The sequence below is a fragment of the Phodopus roborovskii genome, unplaced genomic scaffold, assembly GCF_943737965.1.
Source record: "Phodopus roborovskii unplaced genomic scaffold, PHOROB, whole genome shotgun sequence".
NCBI classification, from domain to species: Eukaryota; Metazoa; Chordata; class Mammalia; order Rodentia; family Cricetidae; genus Phodopus; species Phodopus roborovskii.
The window spans coordinates 34,632,737-34,657,896 of record NW_026126540.1 but is presented as its reverse complement, the minus strand read 5'-3'; the positions used below and the strand labels follow the sequence as shown (position 1 = coordinate 34,657,896).

General features: G+C 40.0%; 1 protein-coding gene across 3 annotated transcripts in view; it reads right to left on the bottom strand.

Moving 5' to 3' along the window:
- Phtf1 (putative homeodomain transcription factor 1) overlaps window positions 1–25,160 on the bottom strand; it is a 41,697-nt gene that overhangs the window by 9,182 nt on the left and 7,355 nt on the right. For 2 of the 3 annotated variants that reach the window (XM_051198767.1, XM_051198768.1), the window contains 11 exons: window positions 18,713–18,782; window positions 17,496–17,654; window positions 14,654–14,810; window positions 12,505–12,639; window positions 11,309–11,468; window positions 8,769–8,942; window positions 8,573–8,662; window positions 6,233–6,454; window positions 2,583–2,711; window positions 1,512–1,784; window positions 421–552 (listed from right to left, as the gene is read on the bottom strand). In XM_051198767.1, coding sequence (XP_051054724.1) covers window positions 421–552; window positions 1,512–1,784; window positions 2,583–2,711; window positions 6,233–6,454; window positions 8,573–8,662; window positions 8,769–8,942; window positions 11,309–11,468; window positions 12,505–12,639; window positions 14,654–14,810; window positions 17,496–17,654; window positions 18,713–18,782 — 1,701 coding nt within the window. The remainder of the gene's footprint in view (window positions 1–420; window positions 553–1,511; window positions 1,785–2,582; window positions 2,712–6,232; window positions 6,455–8,572; window positions 8,663–8,768; window positions 8,943–11,308; window positions 11,469–12,504; window positions 12,640–14,653; window positions 14,811–17,495; window positions 17,655–18,712; window positions 18,783–25,160) is intronic. The other variant, XM_051198769.1, reaches the window with a different exon arrangement.

Here is a 25,160-nt window from a genome sequence, read left to right as displayed (position 1 = left end):
CACACCGTGAGCATTGAGTTGTACTACATTCATGTGAAAATAAATGCGTAAGGAAAATTTCTGACGTAGCATTTTAACACATTTCAGGCATCAACCTCACACACTAAAAGCCATGTTTGCCAAATTAAGAGGCCAATTTATTTACTATTTTCAGCTAGGATCTTTCCCAATCAGAAAAGCATGTGATCCTTAGTCCTTTGTCATAGGAACCACTATTTTTCTTCCCCTTCCTTTATTACATACCACTACTATCTTTTCAGTACACCATGTCTCACTGGCATCCAGCAGGTCTGGCAGCTGCCACATCATGTGCCAGTGACAAGAAAGCCCCACATACTTAGCAACTAACTGTGGCCAAAATCATCAATGCACATGTTTTCCATAGCCTTGCAAATATCCCAGTTAATCAAAATAGCTCACCTTCAGATAGGAGCGCAGCGATAACCATATTTTAATGTTCTCCACCTTTTTAAGTCTAAAATGAGGTATTTCATATTTCCTGGCTTTCCTGGCAGAAGTAATATGGCTGAAGAGTTTTGCAAATAAAAATCTCTAAAGGAGATTTAAAAAAAAAATCACAAAATTAAATGTACATTGTTTAGTTTCATGTTCAATAACCATCAATAGTATTCCTGGGATATTTAAAGTGTTAAACAAAATCGAAATTCTCATCCAGTGATTCCCTAAGATAGCAGTGCTCACTTCAAAGCCCATCTCACAATGACACACTTCTTCCAAATATGGCACATGTTCAATGCATGCAAGGAATATTCAAGGAACTTTGAATGAATCTTTAACTTTCACAACCTCTAATATTTACATACAATTCTAGCTGATTCCAGAACTGTATTTCCATTCAGATATTACATTCCTTGTGCACATCCCCAATACAGGAAACCCTCAATTCATAACTCACCAGATTTCAGTCCATTTCTTTACCTGGCCATTTTTTATAAAAATACTATGACTTTGACACTGTATGTGCTATGGACAAAATACAAGGTCCTGATGCTGAGCAGTCAGCATCATATACCACTGGTTTTTACATACAGGCTTCAGCAGAATTTCAGATGACATGGCTATTGCACTCATGGCTACATAGACTGGCATAAGACAGAGCCAGGGGATAGGTTGCTTTTCATCTGTGGTATACCCACTGAGTTGTCTTGCTCTAAATAACCCCACACCAGACTTGTACAAGCAACCTAATAAAACTCAGGTCATTTTTTAAAAACATACAAATAGAAAGGAGACTTGGTGAGAAGAAAAGGGGGTTCTGTAGGAGTGAGAGGGCAAATAAGAGAGGGTAATAGATCAATTAAAGTATACTATACTGTATGAAATTGACAAAGAACAGTTAAGTATTTTTAAAGTTTCAGAGTATAATGTATTTTTCAAATAGTCAACAATATGAACATTAAATGCAAAGTTTCAAAGTCAAAGAAATAAAATGACACATGGAATGCCAGATGGAGGCAGAAGTGCCAAATGCTGCCTGCTTGTCCACTCACCTGCTTATATGTTCTCTCTGCCACACACATCATGAAAAAAAACATCCAAGTAAGACACAACCTTTCAAAAAAATTAATTATAGACAAAATAATAACAGGTGTGACAGGTGGTGCACCACAGAAGAGGGTCAGGACCTCCTCTGCTGAGATGGACTTTAGTTGGTCAAAACTCTTCTCTCGGAAAAGTCGATATAAAAACGGGAAAAATGCTAAGCCAATGGTAACAGCGTTCCCCAGCATCTGATAGCCAACTCCTTGCTGATATGCATTGACCTGCAACCCAATTTAAAATCTCCATCAGTACTACATAGGGAAAGGAGTTACAAAAAGTATTTATTCAAATTCTATTTAGAATATAAAAGATGAATCTTAGGACTACACAAAAGGTAACAGAAAGACTTGGCCTGGCATTAGAGCTAAGCATGTAAAGGGTCCTAGTATCAATCTCCAGCACCAAAGAGGGGATGGTGTGAACATCTAGACTTATATGAGTTGCTGCAGACTAGGCTTCAGTCAGTAATGAATGACTGCTGAGCATACCTGAGCATCTAATGATGCAAAGTGTGAAGTGTAAAGTCTACCAACAAAAGACCGCTTCAAAACCTGTTTCTAAATCAAAGTTATAAGTTGTAATAATTAGGGTTACTTTTGCTGTAATGAAATACCATGACCAATAAAAGCAAGTTGGGGAGTTTATTCCCCTTGTAAAAGTAAAAGGGTTTATTTCCCCTTATACTTCCAGGTAACAGTTCTTCACTGAGGAAAGTCAGGACAGGAACTCAAACAGGGCAGGAACCTGGAGGGAGGAGCTGATGCAGAGGCCATGGAGGGGTGTTGCTTTGGCTTGCTCTCCATGGCTTGCTTAACCTGCTTTCTTACAGAACCCAAGACCAACATCCCAGGGATGGTACCACCCACCATGGGCTGGGCCTTCCCCATTAATAAGAAAATGCCCTACATGAGGTTCCCTCCTCTCAGATAACTTTAGCTTGTGTCGAGTTAATGTAAAACTAGCCAGTGCCATTAAATAGACCTTTACTGGACAGCCCATTCCATGAAGCACACTCTTACCCGGCTCATGATGATGCCACTTATCTCCAGCACAGACATGTCCATCTTTTTGCACTCATTTCCTTCCCAGATTATTGAACTAACTCGCTCAGAGGCAGGACTTGAATTCTGAAGCCAGAATAAATGGTTCTAGAAATAAAAACAGAAAACAGTTACCATCCACTCCATCTTTCCTTTTGTAGTTCTTCTCTCCTTCTAGCCAGCTCCCAGAATCCAATGATCATTTCCATCACATATTCATTCTCTATCTCAAATCCCATCATTCTAAGAACTACTTATGTGGTGGTCTGGAGCCTTAGAGTCCACACCAAAAAACAAAACAAAACAAAAACTGGAATGTTTTGGAGCCTTAAGGACAAGGAAAAGCATAATGGCCCAAAGCCAGAAGTGATGGTCACCATGACCACAGACCCTACCCTCCTCTGCTGAGACTGTCATATTGACTTTAGGAGCCTTTTCTCCAACTGGTCCTCCCCACACCCTTGAGCCTGATTTTGCTCTGAAATCAGAGAGTGTATCATCTGTATTATCGTGCCCACAAACCAAAGTGAAGTGTCTAGAACAAGAGTGCACAGTAGGTATCTGCTAGAAAGGGAACACATGTGGATGGTTTCTTTTTCTACCACGAAAACATGATGAGCATTTATTGATTTCACTAATACAGTCACTACATCCAGCAAATGCTTATTAAGTACCTGTTGCAGAACATGCTTGAAGACAGGACACACTGCAGCAGCACATGCCTATAACCTTAGTACTCAGGAGGCTGAAGCAGTAGGATAGCAAGCTTGAGGCCAAACTGGGCTATGTAGCAAATTTCAGGCTAGCCTGAGCTACAGGGCAAAAGGACACGAGGCCTTGCTATCTAGTAGGTTATAATTAAAGTCACTGGACAGCATGCTAAGGAAAAGAGAGTGTGCTTAAGGAGTGCACAGGGGAGGGTTCCAAAAGGAACCCAGCACTTCAACCAAGATATGTCTAGAAAATGAAAAGGAGTAAGCTGAAGAGCAAAGGCACTTCCCAGACAAAGAAACTGTGCAAAGGTCCAGAGGCACATGTGGGCTGGTGCTTCACATAGCAGCAGGAGGTCAGCTGAGTTACAGAGCATATGCACCAAGCACGGACGGAATGCCGTGATGAAGCTGCATTACAGCAAGTAAACAGAAGCAAATGACTGCTCCCCAGCAGTACAAATATAAGTGCCAAACCTTTTCCATGTCTTCATTGGCATGTCAATCAAAAAAAAAAAAAAAAAACCACCATACACACTGCTACTTTCGAGGCCAGGCAGAAGCATAAAAACCGAAGAGGAATTACTAGCCATCCAAAAGACTGCCCTGAGAACCAACTGGTAATCTTCCTATCCCATCATCAGTGGGAACACACAAGCACCAGCCCCAGGGCTTCAGCAGAGGGGCACTGACCACCTGAGGATGCTCACACTCTTGCCACGCATCACACACACTAGCTTCTTCACAGTATTCCTACAACTATTTTAGCATGTGGCAAATGGTTAAAAATAAATTCTATAGATGTAGAATGAGTCAAGTATCTTCTAAAGAATCTATGATTTATGCTTAGTAGAGAAACAAGCAATACCATTTCTGAATAATTTTTATGAAACATAAAATTCAATAAATCATAAAACAGTACCAACCAAACAATGCCACTCAGAGAAAAGCAACAGTAAAGATCATCTTAAGGAAAATTAACAAAGTATTATGAAGAGAAATTCAGGTCAAAGCAACTGCAGAGTATTCTCAAGTTCTCATCTCAACATCCTCTCTTAGGAGCTATGTTCAGTTTCCCCATTTCTAAACTGAGGATAACAATAGTACCCTTCTACAAGTCCCCCAGAGCTCAGGTAAAGTGGGGGAGGACAGCTAATGGAGAGAGAAGTAGGAGAAAATGAGAGGGAGGAGAGGAAGGCATGTGCGACCAGGAGGATTGAGCCTGGTTAGGAATGGAAAATAGGAAAGAGAGAGAGAGAGAGAGAGAGAGAGAGAGACAGAGAGAGAGAGAGAGAACATAAAAGAGGGAGCCAATATTGGTTTGAAGATAAAGTTGAACACAAAGAATGGTCGAGGGAACTACAAGACTGCTCCCAACTAACAATCTCAGCTTCCGTGGAAAGGCTATCATAAATGCCCTTCCCGGAGAGTGAGATCAACAACTAACTTCTCCATGGAGTCCTCAACTAATGCCTGTTGAAAACAGGAGCAAACACCCATACATAAACACTGAGTCGAACTAGAACCCAGAAGCAGATGGAGAGGACAAGACCATGCGGTAGAAGTACATAGAGACAGCTTACCTGAACAAGGAGGAGCTAAGGGCCACTAGACTGATAGCTGGGAAGCCAACAGGGGACTGACTCGGACCCCCCTGAATATGGGTCTCAGCCAGAAGGTCTGAGCAGTCTAAGAGACCTCAGACAGTGGAACCAGGATGTATCCCTGGTGCACAAAAGGACTTTGCAAACATATCCCCCATGGAGGGATAACTGCCTTATTCTATAGATAGGAGAGAAGCCCTAGTCCCTACTTCACAGGACCTGTCAGATCTACATGACCCCAACTGGATGGCATTCCCCTACATATGGTATTGTGGTGGGGGGTTGGGAGGGGAGGGTGTTTAGAGTGCATGGGAGAGGGCAGAGAGGGCAAAAGGGAGGGAAGGAGGGAGGGAGGGCTGAGGGGAGGGAGGGAGGGAGAGGGAACTGGGATCGACATGTAAAATAATAAATTAAAAAAAAAAAAAAAAAACGCTTTGACTCCAAAATTTAAGTTGAAGAACAAGTTACTGGGGAAAAGTATTTCTATTTTTGTTTCCACAGAAAATGAAAAGATGTGGATTCCTTCCAGACTAATGTGGTTTGATCACACCAGACCGCCTAAAACAGAGTACAAGCTGATCCTACATTCAAAACAGCTGGACAAAACAGCCCTACAGACTACAGCTAGGATATCTGAATCTTCTTTGAATCCCCCAAGACAGCGCCCCTTACCAGCAGGAAGTAGTTTGGAAAGAATGACGCCCAAATTCCCAAATATTGTGTATAAATGTTTGTTTTCATTTAATTGGACTTTGTTACATAAAATTAAATAAAAAAATACTGTATGTTTGATAAAAAAAAAAAAAAAAAACAATAGTACCCTTCTAAAACTGCTGCAAAGTTAAATACCATGATGCAGTGGCTGACAAATGCTAAGTATGGAGTGAGTATCAGTATCAACTATCTGGCCTAGTTCTGTTTCTGTTACCATGGTAAAACACTGACCAAAAGCAACTTGGAAAGAAAAGGGTTTACCTCATCTTAAAAATCCCAGGTCACAGTTCATCATAGAGGGAAGGCAGAGCAAGGACTCAAGGTAAGGACTACAGCAGAAACACACAGAGGAATGCTGCATACTGGCTTGCTCAGATACCTTTCATAGACAGCCCAGTCCTACCTGCCCAGGGATGGCATGGCTCATGGTGCCCTCCCACATCAATAAGCAATCAAGAAACCATCCCACAGACTTGCCCACAGACCAAGCTGATAGAGGCAATTCCTCAATTGAGGTTCCCTCTTCGTAAGTGACTATAGTTCTTGTCAAGTTGGCAAACACATTAACTAGTACACTATTTTAACCACTGTCCTGATATACCTGCTGAAAAACATCTTCTTTGGGGTCACGTTTGGTCCCCGAATGAAGGGTATTTACATGAGTCCCCTCACTGTCACTGGTGACAGATGACCGGCACTCTGGGCCATGGAGAAGGTCATCCCATAACATATCCTCGGTCTCTGAGTCATGGCGGGTGCTTTCTGAATCTCTTCTTGACAAGTTAAGGCTTCGAGAGCCAACACTCATACCAGACCTGGAACCCTTTAAAGGAAAACAAAAAAGGGAAAATACATATATTTAAAAGTTATACTAAAACACAATTAAAATGAATTATTCATGGCAATGGCTAACAAGCTTCTGTAAGTTGATCAACATGTATCTGTTAACTTCCAAGGCTTCATATAATAAACATGATAATGCATCTTAATGCTTAAATGTCAAACTCCAATGACTCTGCATGATGACTAATTTTGGTTGTCAGCTTGATTACATGTAGAATCTACTTAAAACCCAAGCTGCTGGACACTCCTATGAGGGATTTTCTTAATCAGATTATTTGAAGCAGGAGAACTCACCCTAAGTCTGGGCCACACTATCTGATGGCAACCTAGGTAAAAGGACATTGAGGGCAGCTTTGACACTTGCCTGCTCTCCTTCACTCTCACTGTCAAGTCCATCTATCCTCTTGCTGCAGCTGGTCTTAAATCCACCTTCTTCAGGTGGAAGACCAAAGAGCCCTCCAGCCTTCCTTCAGATTCCAGCACCAAAAAGACTGCTGAGACATCCAGCCATAGGACTAAAGACCTACCAGATTCTCAGCCTCCCTGTCATGTGACAGTCATTGATGAACTACTCAGACCACAGCCTGTAAGCCAGTCTAATAAATCCCCTATATGACATATATATGTACATACACATACATATACATGCATGTATACACATATACATACATATGTACCATGCATATATATGCACACATGCATATATATCTACATGTACATATATGTGTATGTATGTATGTATTATGCATGTATGCATGCTATCAATTCTGTTCCTTTAGAGAACCCTAATACACTTGGCAAAGTAGGACTTTTAAAAAAAATTCACTCTAAGTAGCTACTACCAAAACATTCAACTATTCAATTATACATGTGCTATGTGGTAAATGATTGCTGGACACACACCTAGGGGACCTGCCCAGCTGGCCCGGCTAAGCCGTTTGAGACACTGAGTTTGACAGAAGAACTTGTTTTGTCTAGGGCCCAGCCTAGCTATGTTCAAAAATAACCAGGCAGAGAAAAGCAGAAATGATGCTATACCCCAGCAGTGCAAACAAATATTGAAACTTTCCCATGATCCCAACTGCCTGGTCAAACAGAGCAAAACCACACCACCATTTAACTATGCTCACCTATAAGGACCATGTTCAAATATGCCCTGCACTCTCAAAATCAGAATCTTCACCTGTCTTTTAGAGGCCCTCAGCTAAAGTCTAGACACGTCAACCACACTTAAGATAAAACTCTATATGCCAAATGATTATTAAGTAACCATATCACTTAAGAGCTAGGCTGGAGAGATGGCTAAGAGATGGTTAAGAGTATTTTTTCTTGCAGAGGATGGGGGTTAGATTCCCAGCACACATGGCAGCTCCTATCTCTAGTTCCAGAGGATTTAATGCTCTTTTATGACATCTGCAAAACTTAACAAATAAGTCTTTAAAAATCTAAAAACCAACTCAGTAGCCCTCCCTCCCTCTCCCTCTGTGTGTGTGTGTGCGCGCGCGCTTGCATGTTGTGACCAGAGACCAGAGAGACCCAGACATCCACCTATCTCTGCCATCACTGTTGTTGGCATTTCAAGCATGTACCATCATGCCAGCTTTTGATTATGAAGCAAGCATCTTACCAACTGAACCATCTCGATGCCCAAAATTACTGTCCTGAGCATCATCTATTACACATCTAAAGATTTACTTATTTTATATGTTTATATAAACCTGCATGTATGTATGCCTGCATGTATGTATGTGCAACACATGCATGCCTGGTGCCCTGATGCTGACAGAGGTCAATGAGGTTGACACATTTCTGGAACTGGAGTTATAGATGGTTGTATGCCACTATGTGGGTGCTGAAAATTAAACCCAAGTACTCTGAAAGATCACAAAGTGCTCTTAACCACTGAGCCATCTCTCCAGCCCATCTTTTAAGATTAGAGAAAAAATAAAAAACATTTTCATTTCCTTTCTAGGGGTGAGCAGTTACCTCAAATTGAGCTGATAGAACTAAAAGCAAACTAAATACAAACTTCAGAGAACCAAAAGAAAGGAACGGAAGAAGACACCTCAAAATCTGCTCTTACAAAAAGATGCTTTACCTGGCTGAAGGCTGCTGATTCAAATTCTGACTCAGCCAGACTATCTGAATCCCGTACTATATGACACCACCTTGTCTTGGTTTTCTTTACCTGCCAAAAATCAAACCAACAAACAGGAAAGCATGTAAATATCTTGCTACTATTCAGTGTTTTTGGAGTTAACATCCATGCTTTTGTAGACAAAAGTGAAAATTACCTGAGAGTTTAGGTGCCTTGAAAGTACTGATTTTCTATTTTTAACTTCATAACCATTGTCACTTGACGCCCCTTCCACACTCCTACGCAATAATATCATCTGTGTCCGTGCTTCACCATCCTCCTCACTTGACAGATCATCTGAAATTCCATTACCCAAACGCCTATAAGCCTCCTACAAAGAGAAACAGTATCTCACAATGGACAGCAAAAAAAAAAAAAAAAAAAACACTCCAGGAAGTTACCTATGTAAAAGCAAAATTCACAGAAAAGTTCCCAAGAGATGAAAGGAAATGAAACTGAAACTAACAACTCTACTTACTACTTGAGCTCAAAAAATTTTTTAAAGATATATTTAAGAATGAGTCTTCCATATGCATGTACAACTTCATGCCAGAACAGGGAATCAAATCCCATTATAGATGGTTGTGAGCCACACCACAGGATTGCTGGAATTGAACTCAGGACCTCTGCAGTCAGTGCTTTCAACCACTGGGCCATCTCTCCAGCCCCAAGCTCTCAACATTTTTAAGAATTTCAAAAGAAAGAAAACTGTGCAATTAAAACTCAGCAGTCTAAATATGAGGCAGTGTGATGACAAGTTACAGCACAGGCTCAGGTCAATCTCTGCTTGGATCACAGCTCTTCTGCTTACTAGCTATGCAGCTAGTAACTGAGGTTAACTTTCCTCATCTGAAAAGTCAGATACAGAAGGTACTTACCTCATAGGACTGTTGTAAACAAGGAAGTCGGTTTATATTTGTAAGCACTTAGAGCAATGCTTGACTGCAATGATGGCATGAAAGGATGGGACAGAGGAGTGGGATGAGTAATAAGCATCGCCAAAGGTATTTGGAAAAGCTATATGGTAACTTTTTATAAGCACCCGAAAATAATAACCAAATCTGTTGATATGAATGAACTTAAATGGAGTTACCCTTCATGCAGAGGTTCAGACACATTCCAGAGCCATAGGCTCTCATCAAACAAAGAGCCCAGCCCCAAGTTTGACATATATCCCTTCAAGTTGTTAGGGGGAAGGGACTTTCCCAGAAACCCCTAAAACAATACATGCTATTGCCATTACACTTGGTTGCATACCATAACTTGATGGCTGAACCCTACTTCTAAAGAAACAACACACTTTGGTCACAGGACTTGGAGAAATCAAGCTAGTACCAACCTGGAAGCTTCTTTCTTGTTGACTACCTCAGTACCAGAAGGTGCTATGTAGGCTTCCAAAAGAGAAACGTCATCAAGAGTCTTACCCAGCTGTGAGCCTTGTGAACTACAATAACAACTGGTCTTGCAAGATTTGCCTAATGGTACAATACTGGCATGAATATTGCTTTCTGATTGTATTTAAAGCCTACTCCACAGAGAATTCTTACCTACTGCTATAAAACTGTCACCAAAATTCCACAGTTGGGGAGTGCATAGGCTCTTATACACAGTATCAAACTGCAGTCTACATATTTATCTTTGTAACCCAGATTAGTAAAGTTGTCAGTCCTCATCAGAGAAGCTTCTTTTTCCAATGGGCATCTGTTAATACAGACAACTGGTCCAAGTACAAACCATCTGTGGAATGTACAGACATAAATGGATCGTCTATACCATACCACCCTCCCCCGAGGCTCTGGGAACATTACTGAAGGGAAGGCACAAAGAGTCTAAGAGCCAGAGGACAGAGAGGACTGCTGCAAAACAGTGTCTGATGCACATGACAGGACACCACACTCATTAACTCACAGCAAATGCAGGAGGGACTCCCAAGGCCTCTTCACTAGCTGAAGAGCTACTGGCAGATGATGGTGGCTGGAAAGAAGACTATTTTTTTCAGGGTTGTAGTCCCTGGTAGGTTACCCACATGCCAGAGGAAGGCCTGTATACCCATGTTGATACTGGCAGCACTAATTGGACTCAGTGGATTACAAAAGAAGAAGGGGAGGGAGATGATGAATATGACATGAAGCTAGGAAGAAATATGGGGGGGGGGAGACTCCAGCATATAGAGGGGGTTAGGTTAGATATACTCAAAATATATCATTACACACATTAAATCCTCCAAGAATAAATAAAAATACTATATTTTTAAAAATAATAAAATGCCCAGGAATAAACCTTAATAAGTATCAGAATGCCTCAGTTCAAGACTAAGAAAACGTTTCAAAACTACAAAACAAAAATGTATAGTTTTAGACAAAGAACAAACCACCTGCACTAGACCTAGGAGTTTCCCAAGCCCTTTCTAAACAGATCACTGCCTGTAGAAAAGACAAGGTCCCTCTACACTGTTCTGTGTTCTTTCAACCTGCCCACCCTCCATGAAGGCTGATGAGTAGCAGAATCTAGAAGGTCTTGCCTTGGTGTGTAAGTTCCAGTCTGCTTGTCATATTTCCTGATCATAAACAATGGCTTTACTTACGGTTTGTTGACAAGCTTACATACCTATGGGTATCTGGTCTCTAATACAGTCTCAGAACAGAAAATTTTTTACATAGGACAAAAAAGATACTGTTACACCCATCTAGATCTTACCCTACGGCACTTTTCTCCATCGGAAACCTTCGCTTTCTCTCTTGCTTGCCACATTCTGATCTCTGGTCGACCCTGTCTCTTCTTAATGATAGGATGGAGACAGCCTGAGTCATTGTCAGTTTCAGTCCCTTTGTTACACACTAATTTCACCCTTTTAGTCCTATTTTTTAAAAAAGAAAAAAGTTACTAATTACTTTTCTGAGAGCAGTATCTTTCATGAAATGAAACTTTCTTCTATAGAGTACAATGTATTACTCTGAAAGTCAAGAAAATTCAGAAACTGTATTGTTCAGACCTCTAGCTTATGAAGGGTATTCAGGGGCAGAATATTTACACACTCATAAGGATGAGTCCCTCTCTGCTCACCTCTCCAGGGGAACATCCACTTCTATCTCATATTGCCCATCAATGTACTTCACAGTACCTGCCTTTCTTCTATTCATTGTCCTTACTCCATCTGCTAAGCTATGTGACTGTAACCTCTGCTAAGCTACATGCCAGAATGCAATAAACCAGAATGAGTTTACTTCACTGTGACTTCACCTTCCTACTCCTCCCTGACTAGGACAATCACCTAGGACATGGACTGCACAATATTCAGCATAACTCAAATAGTTCACCAAGGGGACTAAATACATCTTTAGAACAATGTGTGAACATACTTCATTTACAAAAAAGAGCTTTATTTTTTTTAATTCACCATCTTAATATAAGAAAAAGACAAATACCCGAGTCATCACATTGGTACTCTCATGACCCGAATAATTACAAATGAGTCACACTTTGTCTTTAAGTCACTTGTCTTTCTATCCTATAGCTCACCAACACCAGGCTTCCTGATACATCCCATTCCTCATGGGCATCAGCTCTAAGAACCTCCATCTGTTTCAAATTCTCCTTTCTGTCAAATGTTGGCCAAAACCTTTAGTCTTTCAGAGGGCTTTTTGCAACTGTTGCCTAAAAAGCCATTAAAGTCAAATGCAATGAAATGTTGAGAGTAGATTACTTGTTTTAGAGATAACATGAAAGACAGTGGAGATAACAGAGTAAGCAAGTCTTTCTAGAACCCTTAAAAAATTACACAACTATAATACCAAGTTCACAATATTTATATCTACAGCCCTGCAGATACAGATCCTGCAAACACTAAGGTGAACACAAAATCAGGTAAAAATTCCAATAAAAGAGACTCCCACCTGTTGCCAAAAAGAGTCCCCCAAAAACCACCAACACTGGGTGTAGACTGCAGAGTTTCTACTGCTCTGACTTTATCAGAGGAGTTATTTCCATTGTCTCGGCTCCCATCACCATTTACAGTTTTTCGTAATTTTCTACAAAAAAAATATTTCAATAATTTCAGATTATTCAAGATCTTTTCTATTTATTCACATAATATCCCTTCAGAAAATTACACTAACAGACTATTTCCTGAAATCAAACATAGTTAGCCTTATATACCAAAGACACATGACTATAAGGCATTTCTGATTTAACAAGACAAAACAGATTCAAAATCAATGTCCTATGCTATCATTTTGATCATCCACTGAAGAAATAAAACTGCTGTCCAGAACAGGAATAGAGAAGAGTATCAATGTGTGGCCATGAGCCTCTTCAGGGGCCCTCCATAACAGCCAGAGTATAGCATTTCTCTCCATTAGCTGTCTACCAGCTAGTAGTAGAAACAGGAAACAACCAGTAACTGTACCTATCATTCCCACTGATATTCTACACAGTTAAATGGTTTACATATATGCCCAAATTCTGTTGTAGACCCTGCCTATAAATCAGAGACACAGCACAGTGACTGCTTTCTTTAAAAACACTAAATTTCTAGGAAACCTCTTTAGAAGCAACATGTTCTGAAAGTAATACTGAAAAATAAATGTGTTGAAATTCACTGAACCAAATGTCAATATCTTATTAGTTGCCTAAGTAAAGAAATCTAGAAATAGTCTTAGGAAAGAGAAAACAACTTTTGAAAGATAACACTGAACCTACTAAGAGAAATTTAACACTCCAAACCCCACACACATCATACAACCAACAGAAGCCAGAGCCGACATCTAAACAAGTCAAAAACTGGCTTGGGTTGTTTTGTTTTAAGACAGGTCCTTATGATTTTGGCCTGAACTCTTTACACAGAGCCGACTGGTCTCAAACCTGAAGCAATCCTGTCTCTGCTTTCCAAGTGCTAAGATATAGCATGTACCATGAGGCCAGGTTTCATTTACACACTTTAGAAAAAGAGGTCAAAATGTTGATAGTGTTAACCCAATACAATGAAATCCTTGTCTATAGTAAATTTTCACTTTTTTTGTTTGTCTGTTTGTTTGTTTGTTTGTTTGTTTGAGACAGTATTTCTTTCTCTGTGTAGTTTTAGCTGTTCCGGAGCTTGTTCTGTAGACCAGGCTAGTCTCGAACTCACAGAGATCTGCCTGCCTCTGCCTCCTGAGTGCTAGGATTAAAGGTGTGCACCACCACACACCACTGATGGGGGATGTCCTTATTTCTGTATATATGTTTCTCTTATTGGATGATGAATGAAACACCGATTGGCCAGTAGCCAGGCAGGAAGTATAGGCAAGACTAGGAGAATTCTGGAGAGAGAACAAAGAGAGGAGGCAGAGAGACACCATGTAACCACTGAAGGAATAACATGATGGAGCCTTCTCCAGTAAGATAATACCAGGTAGAAATACATAGGTTAATAGTTATAGGTTAATAATTAAGAGAGAGCTAGCCAACAAGAAGCCTGAGCCTTTGGCAAAACAGTTGCTAATTAATATGGGCATCAGTGTGTTTATTTGGGGCTGAACACTGTGGGACCAGGTGGAACAGAACCTCCATCAACATACCACCACTAGTTTAATTTTAAAGAGAATGTTTCTCAGCTAGGCATGGTGGTGCATGCCTTTGATCCCAGCACTCAGGAGGCAGAGGCAGGCAGATTTCTGAGTTTAAGGCCAGTGAACTCTACTACAGCCTTGGATACACCTATCTTGAAAGAGAGAGAGACAGAGAGAGAATGCTTTCCCTCGCCTCTTCTCTCTTTTCAGATGATGGTGCAGACTGAACCCAAAACCTCACACACCCAAGCCCTACACTGATATACCTATGCCCTAGCCAAATAATGATTTTTCAAAACCATTATTGAAAATAAATGTAACAAAAAGTAGTAATTTTCCTTTTAAACATACTGTACTGGGTGAAAAAAAAATCCCATGAAAATAAAAAGCTAATTAGACTTCTTAGCATGAGATGAAAAGTGAAATAGCATCCATTTGTAAGTCAAACAACAACAAAAAAAACCACAAAACAAAATCCAGTCAACTTCTCCCTTACCTTCTTCTCCTATTCCCATTGTTTCCTGATGGCTTTGTTATCTGAGTGGATACAATCTGACAATGGACAGTTCCCATGAGGAGCATAAGGCACAACGGTCCGAGCACTTCACTCACGTTCACAATAGGCATCATGAGATATAACACAATCGCTGTGACTGCATAAGATTTAAAATGCAAAGCACTTAAAAGCACAACCTTGTAACTGCACATGCTGTCATTTCTAAAGAACTAGTAAGAATAAATAATTTCCTAGAATAGCATGCATTTGGACATGAGTTGAATAAAATTAAAGCCAGTTTACTGGGTAAGTGAAAAGTAACCTACTAGAAGTATTTTTGCAAACTTGTAGCATGATAAACCAGGCATTCCTAAAGGACTTCCACCACAGGATAACCAGATACCACACACAGCAGACATTTTTAGGTGTTTATAGAGATTTACTTAAGTGTAAAAGGGAGAGAGAGTAAGAGACTGTCTGTGTCAGCTCTCTGAAGCTGGAGTTATAGGTAGTTTTGAGTTGCCCAACATGAGTCTGGGAACCAAACTGCGGTCCTCTCCAAGAGCATTAAGTGCTCTCAGCTGCTGAGTCATCTCTCCAGCCCCCAACTAAGACAGTACTGAACTACAATTTGACTCAAAGGAAAAGTATTTCCCAAGGCCCAAGGATACCAGGAAAACAACTGCCAAAGCTGGGATTTGAACCCAGGAATTAACTACCATGCTGTATTGCTTCTTTTCATTGTGTATACACAATATCAAAATTATCTATAAAATATCCCACTATAATTTTATACTTCTTCTAAACTTTAATGTATGGTAACTCTCATGTTACTGAGTTAGTTGCTGGAGGAGAAAAAGTTAGCACTAACCAGATGAATGAGATCCTTGTTGAATAAATCGTCAACAAATTCTGACCCAGGCTGAATTTCAAAGAGAACAAAAACCCCAACATAATAGCTGAGTATTCACGAACTACATCCCTGCTGATTTGTAAATATAGATTATATATAAACTCTAGAAAGCAAGCACCATATACAAAGTGGAATTTCATCCAGGCGTTCTTTCATTTCTTATTCTCTATTATCTAACCTCTACTCTTACAGATGTGTCTCATGCTGGCTTTGCTTTGCTTTGAATATTGCTCAATTGGGTTTCAGGCCTGCCCCTTGTGTTTCTCCCCTCAGTTTACTGTGAGGCATTCATTCTTCAACATGCTCTTCAGCCACACCTCATACTTCCCCTTTTATTCCTGAATCTTTTCTTCTCTCTCTCATCACTATCCTCTTTTTGCTCTTTAATTGTAAACCCTCCATAGATTTAACAGTTCATCCCTGCATCTGGAGGGGTGGGGAGAGAGGTCTTAATAGAGGAGGTGATAAAACACACTTGGTATGAAGGAGGGGAGAGAGTTAAAGGTCTGTGCAGTAAGGAGGTGAGGGAAAGAGGGGAGAGAGGATGTGGTGAAGGTGGGTTGACCAAAACTAAGTTTGCCTGAGCTCCAGTGGATGGCTCCCAGACCCAGCAATAAAGGCAGCAAGGATTGGATTGGATTCAGTGAGTTTTAAGAGCAAGAAGAGAAAGACATGAAGTTGGAAGAGGTAAGAATTGGAGGGGATCCAGGACAAGTTGAACAAAAGGAGATATATGACCAAACTGTATCAATATATGTGTATAAAATTCTCAAATAAATAAAAACATTTTGTTTTGTTTGTGTGTGTGTGTGTGTGTGTGTGTGTGTGAAATTAAACTATTCATTAGTATTCAATGGGATTTTTCATTTTTAATACATGGTAAAATTATATGTGTATATATGCTCACCAAAGAATTATTTCAAAATAAATTTCTTTCTGACTTTTTTTCCATTTTGTTTTTCTTGGGTTTTTATTCATCTATTTGATTTGTTTGAGGGGGTACTTTCTTTTATGGGGGAGGGCTTACAACAGGGTCTCACCATGTAACTACAGTTGGCTTAGAACCAGGCTGGACTCACAAGAGATATTACCTGCTCATTCCTCCTGATTGCTAGGATTAAAGGTATGGGCCACCTGCCTGGCTAAAACATTTTTTTTAAGATTTATTTTGTTATTTTATATATATATGAGTGTTTTGTCTACATGTGTTTGCCACATTATGCCTGCTGCCCACAGAGGTATGAACAGTTGTGAGTTGCCAGGCGGGTGCTGGGAATTGAACTGTGCTCTTAACCACTGAGCCAACTATCTGTCCCTTCTTTCTGATTTATTACCAGTGAATGTTTGGTTTATATACTTATTTTATATACCTGTATATCCAGTGTGGTAATTAGCTTTACATCAACTTGACACAAGCTAGAGTTATCTGAGAGGAGGGAGCCTCAATTAAGAAAATGTCTCTATAAGATCCTACTGTAGGGCATTTTCTTAATTAATGATTGATGAGGGAGAGCCCAGCCCATTGTGGATAATTCCATCCCTGGGCTGGTGGTCCTGGGTTCTACAAGAAAACAGGCTGAGTAAGTCATGGAGAGCAAGCCCATAAGCAACACCCCTCCACGTCCTCTGCATCAGCTCCTGCCTCCAGGTTCCTGCTATGAGTTCCTGTCCTGACTTCCTTCAGTGATGGACAATAATGTAGACAGGTAGGCTAAAATAATCCTTTTCTCCCCATCTTGCTTTTGGTCATGGTGTTCATCATAGAAACAGCAACCCTAACGAAGAAGACCAGGGTAGCATAAAAAATTTCTTAAGAAAAAAGAATTGTAAGTGGAAAAGGTTTAAAGTCCTGCTTTCATTTCATTTTTAAATAAAAGGGTAAGAATACAGTAAACTCTGTTAAGTATAGGAAAAGCAATCATGAGTTACCTTGCATGAGGTAAAGCAGCAGCAACCACACAAAGATTCTGAGAGAGGTAACCTGAATCCACCAACTGCTGAACAACGGAAAAAACACTACTCGAACAAGCCCCTTCCGAGTGAGAGATGTCCATGGAATCTCAGGCTTGGCTTTGGCAAATGTTGAGCCTTTAAGCAGTTGATAAACAACAACAACAAAAAATACATATATATATATATTAAAATGCATAAGAAAAATGACTATGCACTGTACTGATGGCTACTTGTCACCTTACATTAGAAATGCGGGCATGGGGTAAAAATTAACACACAACTTGGTCAGCTAAGGTGCTGGCAAGACTTGAGATGTTCTCACCTCAAGCACAAGGACTATGCTAAAAAAGTCAGGCTTACCTGAATGGCAAACAATACATTTTTCTTAATGACACAACAGCAAATCTCCAAGTCATCTCCCTTTCACCTTTACTAAAACCATGCTATTTACATAAACACAAAGCATTAAAGCAAAAGAAGAAATTTGAATGATAATGAAGAAATGTTACTTTTGAAAATAATTAAGCCACAATTTATGGAAGACACCTAAAGCTATTCTACAGTAGCAGAATGAAATAACAGTAACAAACTAGGTGAGGTGGACTTCCCGCAATCCCAGTACTTGGGAAGCTGAGGTGGAAAGATTGAGCTTGAAGGCTTTAAAAGGAGACACAGGGAGAGAAAAAGAGAGAAAGAAGAACAAAAGGAGGAAAGGGGAAGAGCTGAAAGAGGAAGGAGGAAGGGAGAGAAAGAGGAAAGGACAGGGAGAGGGAGAGTACTAGTCTGGTTTCTATTGCTGTGGATCACTAACCAATAGCAACTTGGGGGTGAAAGTGTTCACTTCACCTTAACCCTTACAGTGCATCACTGAGGGAAGCTAAAGTAGGAACTCAGAGAAGGAACCTGGAGGCAGGAATACAAGCTGAGACCATAGAAGAACACTGCTGTTGGCTTGCTCCCTTGGCTTGCTCAGCCTGCTTTCTTATATACCCAGGACCACCTACCCAGGATGGCATCTCTCATGTATTTAATATCAAAAAATACCTCAAAGACATGCCCACAAGCCAATCTGATAGAGGGGTAATGCCGCAATTGAGGTTCTTCTCAGGTGTTTCTAGTTTGTCAAGTTGGGAGAGGGGGAAAAAAGAATGAAAAAAATGTAATATATATAAAAAATCAATTTTCCAACTCACCTCTGATTAAGTCAACATCAATCAAGTCTGACTTTATGTGACCCATCTTTTTTGGTTTGTTTTTGAAGCCCTACAATAAAACAAATCAGAAACAGAAATGAATCAAGAAAAAGTTCTTCTAAGAGTAAAAGATGAACTGTCTTCTTCCTTTTGGTGTGGTGACTGCCAAGCCTATGAGGACCATCTGAGGTGCTGTCCCTTCTTCTAATCTGAATGCTCTTTACAGAGTCCCATTTCTTGGGGGGAAACTCAAATTGTACACTATAATTACCTTCGATGTGTGCATATTGCCATCCGTTTTTAGTTTATCAAAGTACAGCGTACAGATTCAGGGCTTCATAGTGGAATAGTTAAGGCTGGAGATCTCCTTTACAAAATCTCCAAGTGTCAATAATCAGAGCTGGCTTCTCTGATGCCTCAAAGACTCCTCCAAAATTCTCCTTGCTTGGGAGTTAGAAGATGGGGAATCTGGGTGGGAGTCTGCAGATTAAGCTAGAGGACTTTATTATCTTGATTTATAGTTAACCTTCACCTCCCTTAAAGACTCTCCAATGCATTTTATCCAAGGTTAACAACCCAAGTTTCCTACTTCGGGGCAGTGTTGTCTATTAAGGTGCTGGGGGATGAAGGTCTAACTTTTCTGCATATAATTCCTATTTTCATGTCCAGAGCTCATCTCTGCCTTAGACAAAATCAGGTGCATCCAAGGAACCAGACTCTCAGGAAGCTTCTGGGCAAGCTGGCTATCCACTCAGCATTCTCCTGAGATCCGGATAACCCTGGAACTTATCATCTGCTAAGAAATTCCTCTTCAGTCCTATTTCTTAATATTGTGATGTATCCATTTGAGAAAATCCCTTTAAGTATCTACATAATTTAGCCATGAATATTTTTTTCAAAAGCTGTAAGAGAAAAACTTTCTGGGCCTTGGTCTCCTATCATTTCATATTAAAGTAGCTTAATTTGCAGTGTTACTATTCATTAATCCACTTATCAAAGGTCAATGTAAGAATTCTAGAGTCTTTGTTGCATCCTCAAGTTTCTAATAGATCTAAAATTGGTCATTGTTACTTCAGAGGGCCGGTATTTCCTATTTGTTATGTATTTAGAAGACTGAGAATTTGAAAGTCACAATAACCTTGCCATACAGTATCTATTTATGAAGTTATCTTTGATTTTCTTTCAAACTTTTGGTTTGTCTAACTTGCTACCAATCTTTTAAGAGATAAATTTTAGGTAGAATGATAGCTCAGCGAACAAAGTGTTTGCCACTCAAATGTGAGGACCTGATTCAGATCTCTAGAACCTATGGAAAGCCAGATGCAGAACACACCTGTCTAACCCCAATACCCCTTTAGTAAGGAAGGAAGCAGAGGCAAGAAAATCTCCAGCTTACAGGCCAACTGCCTGGCATACACATGACTAACAAGAGATCTTGTCTCAAACAAAGTAAAAATCAAGGACTGATACTTGAGGTTGTTCTTTGACCTCCACACACACGCTCTTCCAGGTAACCAAGCTTTAGTTCCCAGCACCTACAAGGCAGCTAACAATCCAGGTAATCCAGGACTCTCCTATGGCTTCCAAGGACATACATTGCAAATGTATGTGGTTTATAGACATATATGCAGGCATAATACTCATACACAAAAAAAAACTTCAAAAGAGAAAGAGATGGATTTTAATTTCATGCTCATCTAAAACTCATAGGCACTACTTTTTAATCAAGTTTTTAAATCAGATGTTTAATTACCAAAGTTAATGTAAAGGGTTAAGCAAGCCTAAGGACCTGAATTTGAGTCTCCAGCTCCCATATAAAAGCTAGGCATGGCTGCAGGTGCCTGTAACACCAGCATTAGGAGAGAGACAGATTCCCGAAAGCTCAGTAGCCAGACAGCCTACCTGGCCTATATAACAAAGTTCCAGTACAAGAGACCTTCTCTCAAGATGGTAAGTCAGAGAATGACAGCAAGACATCTAAATTCCTGCTGGGGTCTCCTGATGCATACATGAACAGAACATGTCTAGACAGTCATATGCACATACCATACACTCACACAAAGTTAACATACAATCTCAAGGTTACAGTAATTTGCTAGTTTTTACTCAAGACATAGAGGCAGTTATGTTTGGCTCTTTTTAACTAAACTGATGGAGTCAAACAATTTTAAGAGAATCCTGCATTTCAATTCAACTATGAGCTATAGATATTACATACAGAAAAATTCCCCAAGACCCTAAGTTACAATAAAATTATATGGTAGTTTAAGGGGGGGAAAAACTCCAAAGAAGCATGTATACTATATACATTTATACATACATATGTGTGTATGTAGTACATGTATGTATATATATACATGTATGTGTATATATGTGCTTGTCTAAAACACATTCAAAATCAGAAATTACAATTTAAATAGGCCTTGTAGCCATTCCACTTTCAGAAGCTTCAGTTTTTGTTTTCTTCATTCTTTACCTGTTATGTTAGAGAAATAGGATTAGCATTAAGGAGAATTATGTAACCCTCACTCACTGACAGAAACATTATTTATTTACTAGCTTAGTCAACAAATATTTAACATGCATCTTCCATGTTAGACATTCTACCTGGATAAATATAAAGTAAAAAATGAGTCAGTCCAGGGTTTGTCTTCAAAGAATGTATAATACAGAAGAGAAGATGTAAATAAGTAAGGCCATGTATGAGGGTCCCCTATCATTTTTCTTTCCTAAGGGGAAAGAAGTCATTAATTAATGTGTGACCACAGCTCTTAAGGGCTATAACACGATGGACACAGTGGCTCACACTTGGAATCCCAGCACTTAGGAGGCTAAGGCAGAAGGATAACCATGACTTGAAACTTGCCTGAAGCTCCACATAGCAAAACTATTTCAAAACAAAACAAATTATAAGTTACCATACTTTAGTCTGTGTTATAAAGAAGGACCATAAAAAAACCAAAAAACCTATACTATCTTTTCAATGAAGATCTTTCTGCTATATTCCGTAGGCTACACAAAATGTGTAAGAGGAACATGTGTCAGGCACTTTACAAACACTTAAAATAGCTGTTCTGTGAGACTGAAAACACTGTTGTCCTCACTTTATAGCTAAAAAAACTAAGACCCAGAGATGCAAATGAAGTTACTCTCAGTCTTAATCATTATACATCCTTCTTCTTGCTACATGGAACCAAGTGGATCCCACTGCAAAAGGAGTTTTTGTTGGAGAGCACAATATAGCTTGACCTTGAAAGCTTTAATGAGTAAACCCTGGGAGCTGTAAGTGATTTCCTCATTGGTTACACACAATTTCTATCCTAACAGGGAAAGACTGCAGGAGGGAAATGGGACAGACACTCCTATATTCATTACCTGTGTGGCAGAGTCCTCTCCCATAGTAAGCCCCTAAAAAAAAAAAAACTGATAAAGTGTCACACCTTACAAAAACCCTGGGAAGGTTACTGCAATCAGGATAAAACCCCTGACCTATCACCTTAAGGAAGGGACAAAACTGGATATAACTGCTGCAACATCAGTGGACTATGTGTGTAACAGTGAATAAAAACAGTAAGTGAAGCCCTGTAGTTCCTCCCTATTTCCTAGTGTGGTGAATTTTCATTTTATTGACGCTGAAAGGATAAAACTACAATAAAGTCAGGCACAAAAGGGGAAGCAACCTTTGGCTTCTTAGGACACATTGTGCATCCTGTAGTTTGAATCTGAGATGCTGAACATTTTTTTACATGCTAGCAGCAATATGTAGGGAGGGTGTGAAAAGTTTAGGTGGGGCCTCAATGTCTCTAGTGATGTACCACTGAAGGTTGTACCTGCTCCCAAGTTTCTTCCTTACTCTCTCTGCTTCCTGTCCACAAGGTAAGTCCTCTCCTCCTCATACTCCTGTTTCCATGATGTTGGACCTTACAAGGATCCCAGAAAATGGAGCCAAAGGATCAGGAGCAAAATAAATCATTCCTTTTTTGTTGCTTTATCAGAAATTATGTTAAAGAAATGAGAAAATAGTAACAACAGAGAGCATGTTGTTGTGGCGATATTTTGTTTATGATCTGAAGATCAGCGTGCAAAGCTAGCCACAGCCATAGAGGCCAGGCACTGGCGGCACACACCTTTAATCCTAATAGCCACACTAGTTAGCCACAGAGGCCAGGCAGTGGTGGTGCATGCCTTTAACCCCAGCACTCTGGAGACAGAGGCAGGCAGATCTCTGTTAATTCAAGGCAACCCTGGGCTACACAAAACTGATCCAGTCTAAAAGAGAAGCAGAGCACACCCAAAGGTGATCTCAGAACTTGGGGTCCCACACCTTTAATCCCAGCACTAAAGAGGAATATAAGGCAGGAAACAGGAGCTCAGCCAAATCTGAGGTTTGGAGGAGGAGAGCAGGGCAGTCTGAGGCAGTCTAAGGAGCAGTGCAGTCTGGAGATGAAATCTGAGGACAGGATGTCCCTTCAGCCTGAGCACTGGCAGAGGTGAGAACTCTCTAGTAGCTGGCAGTGTGCTTTTCTCATCTTCAGCTTTAATTCCAAAATCTGTCTCTGGGTTTTTATTATTAAGACCAACTAGAATTTGTGCTATATGTTGTCAACAACAAAAAGCAATGACATGGCAAATACAGCACTGTATGCTTAATATACACTCACATTTAAGAAGTGGAGGGGGGTCATAGAAAGATTTCTCAAGGAAAATAATACCTGCGGCTTGAACTCAGGACTTCAGGCTAGGCGACGGGAGCCTTATTCTGCTGAGCCACCTCACTGCCCCCACTTCTTGAGTTTCTTTTCTCATGTTCACTCATACTGCTTAGAGATCTGGTAGTAACTTTTTTCTCCCAACTTTTCTACTAAATATATTCTGAGCAATTTTTTCGTGCACTTTTATGTATGTGAGCAAGTGCTCTATCACTGAGCAACATACAACCCTGCCTAACATTTTCATCTATAACATCTCTTTGAGTTTTGATTAATTTTAAAGAGTTTTTTAAAGTTGGTAGGTAAAATTTTTCTACATTGTTTTGACAGGTGTTCTATTTTTAGAATAGGATCGTGGATATATGATAGGTGAGCCTTCTCCTTAACGGTGACAGGTAAACATAAGGATGTATATGTGCAGATGGTCCCCAACTTAAGACTGTTCAATTTAAGTATTGTCATCTTTACAACAGTGGGAAAACAACAGGTCCTGCCCAGAAGCCATACATCACATCTGAATTCTGACCTCTTCGCAGGCTAACAACATGAAGTACAACACTGTCTCGTGACAAGGGGTAGGAGCAGGCCCCAGTCACCATAACATCACCAGGGTAAGCAGCCTACACCCTGCTATGGCCAGCATTGCTAAACTTGGCACTCAGGTTAGGTACCTTAACTTCTGACATTATTTTCAGTTTACAATAGTTCTGTCAAGAGCTACGATATTTGTTGTGCAATGAAACAGGTATTCCTTATTAGGTGATATGATTACCATTTTTGTGGGATAAACATTATATCCACTCAGAATTTCTCAAGAATATATGAACTATAATCAGCATGTTATATGATACATCCTTGAACTTAATCCAGTCTTTTTTTTTTTACAGTATCTAATTACTTAAACATAACAATTACATTTTTTTCCCATTTGCTTAGTCAGTTTGGGTTAAGGCCTTGGTATATAGACTAAACTAGCTTCAAACTTGCAATCCTACTGCCTCAGCTTCCCTCTCAAGTACTGTTAATAGTCATGCACCATCAACCCATAAAACAATGTTATTTTTCCTCTGTGCTTCTTTTCTCTTCCTTTTTTCCTTAAGTTTCAAATATTTTATAAACTTTATCCATTTATATTTACAGATAGATGCACAGATTTACACTAGCATATGACATTCAAGTCAGCACACTGGATATGGCTTTCTGAACAGTAGCCTGCACTGCAGAGGAGCTGGCAACCATACCACTCTCCAGTATCTTTACATCTTTTCTCTTCAGTTAATTTCTGCAGAAATTGCGCCCTCTTTATTGGGAGCAGCCTGGCCGCCAGGCTTACTTGATCCTAGGTAGTAGGGCACCACTCAACCCACATTTGTTTTTGGTAGACAGCACAGAACCATTTTCAGTCTATCTCCTATGAGAGGAAGATAGTAGTTGAATGGAATAAGGAAGGTCTGAGGGTGGGTCTACTGCTACCATGCATATGCTTCTGAGGTCCTGTCTTCAGTTCTGCCTAACACCAGCACCCTGACCTGATCAATCTCGTTAAGTCTTTCAGAAACTGAACACAGGCTTTCTCTAGTTTCTTACTGGCTTTCCCTGCAGCAGCTACATGATCTTCACTTCCTTCTACTTCCCAACTTTGGAATTGAACTGATCACTCTGTCTAATTAATGTACCCTCCTCTGTTGTTCTCAGACCTCAGAGCTGAGCCCTTTTTCTTACTGCTATAATTGCAGACA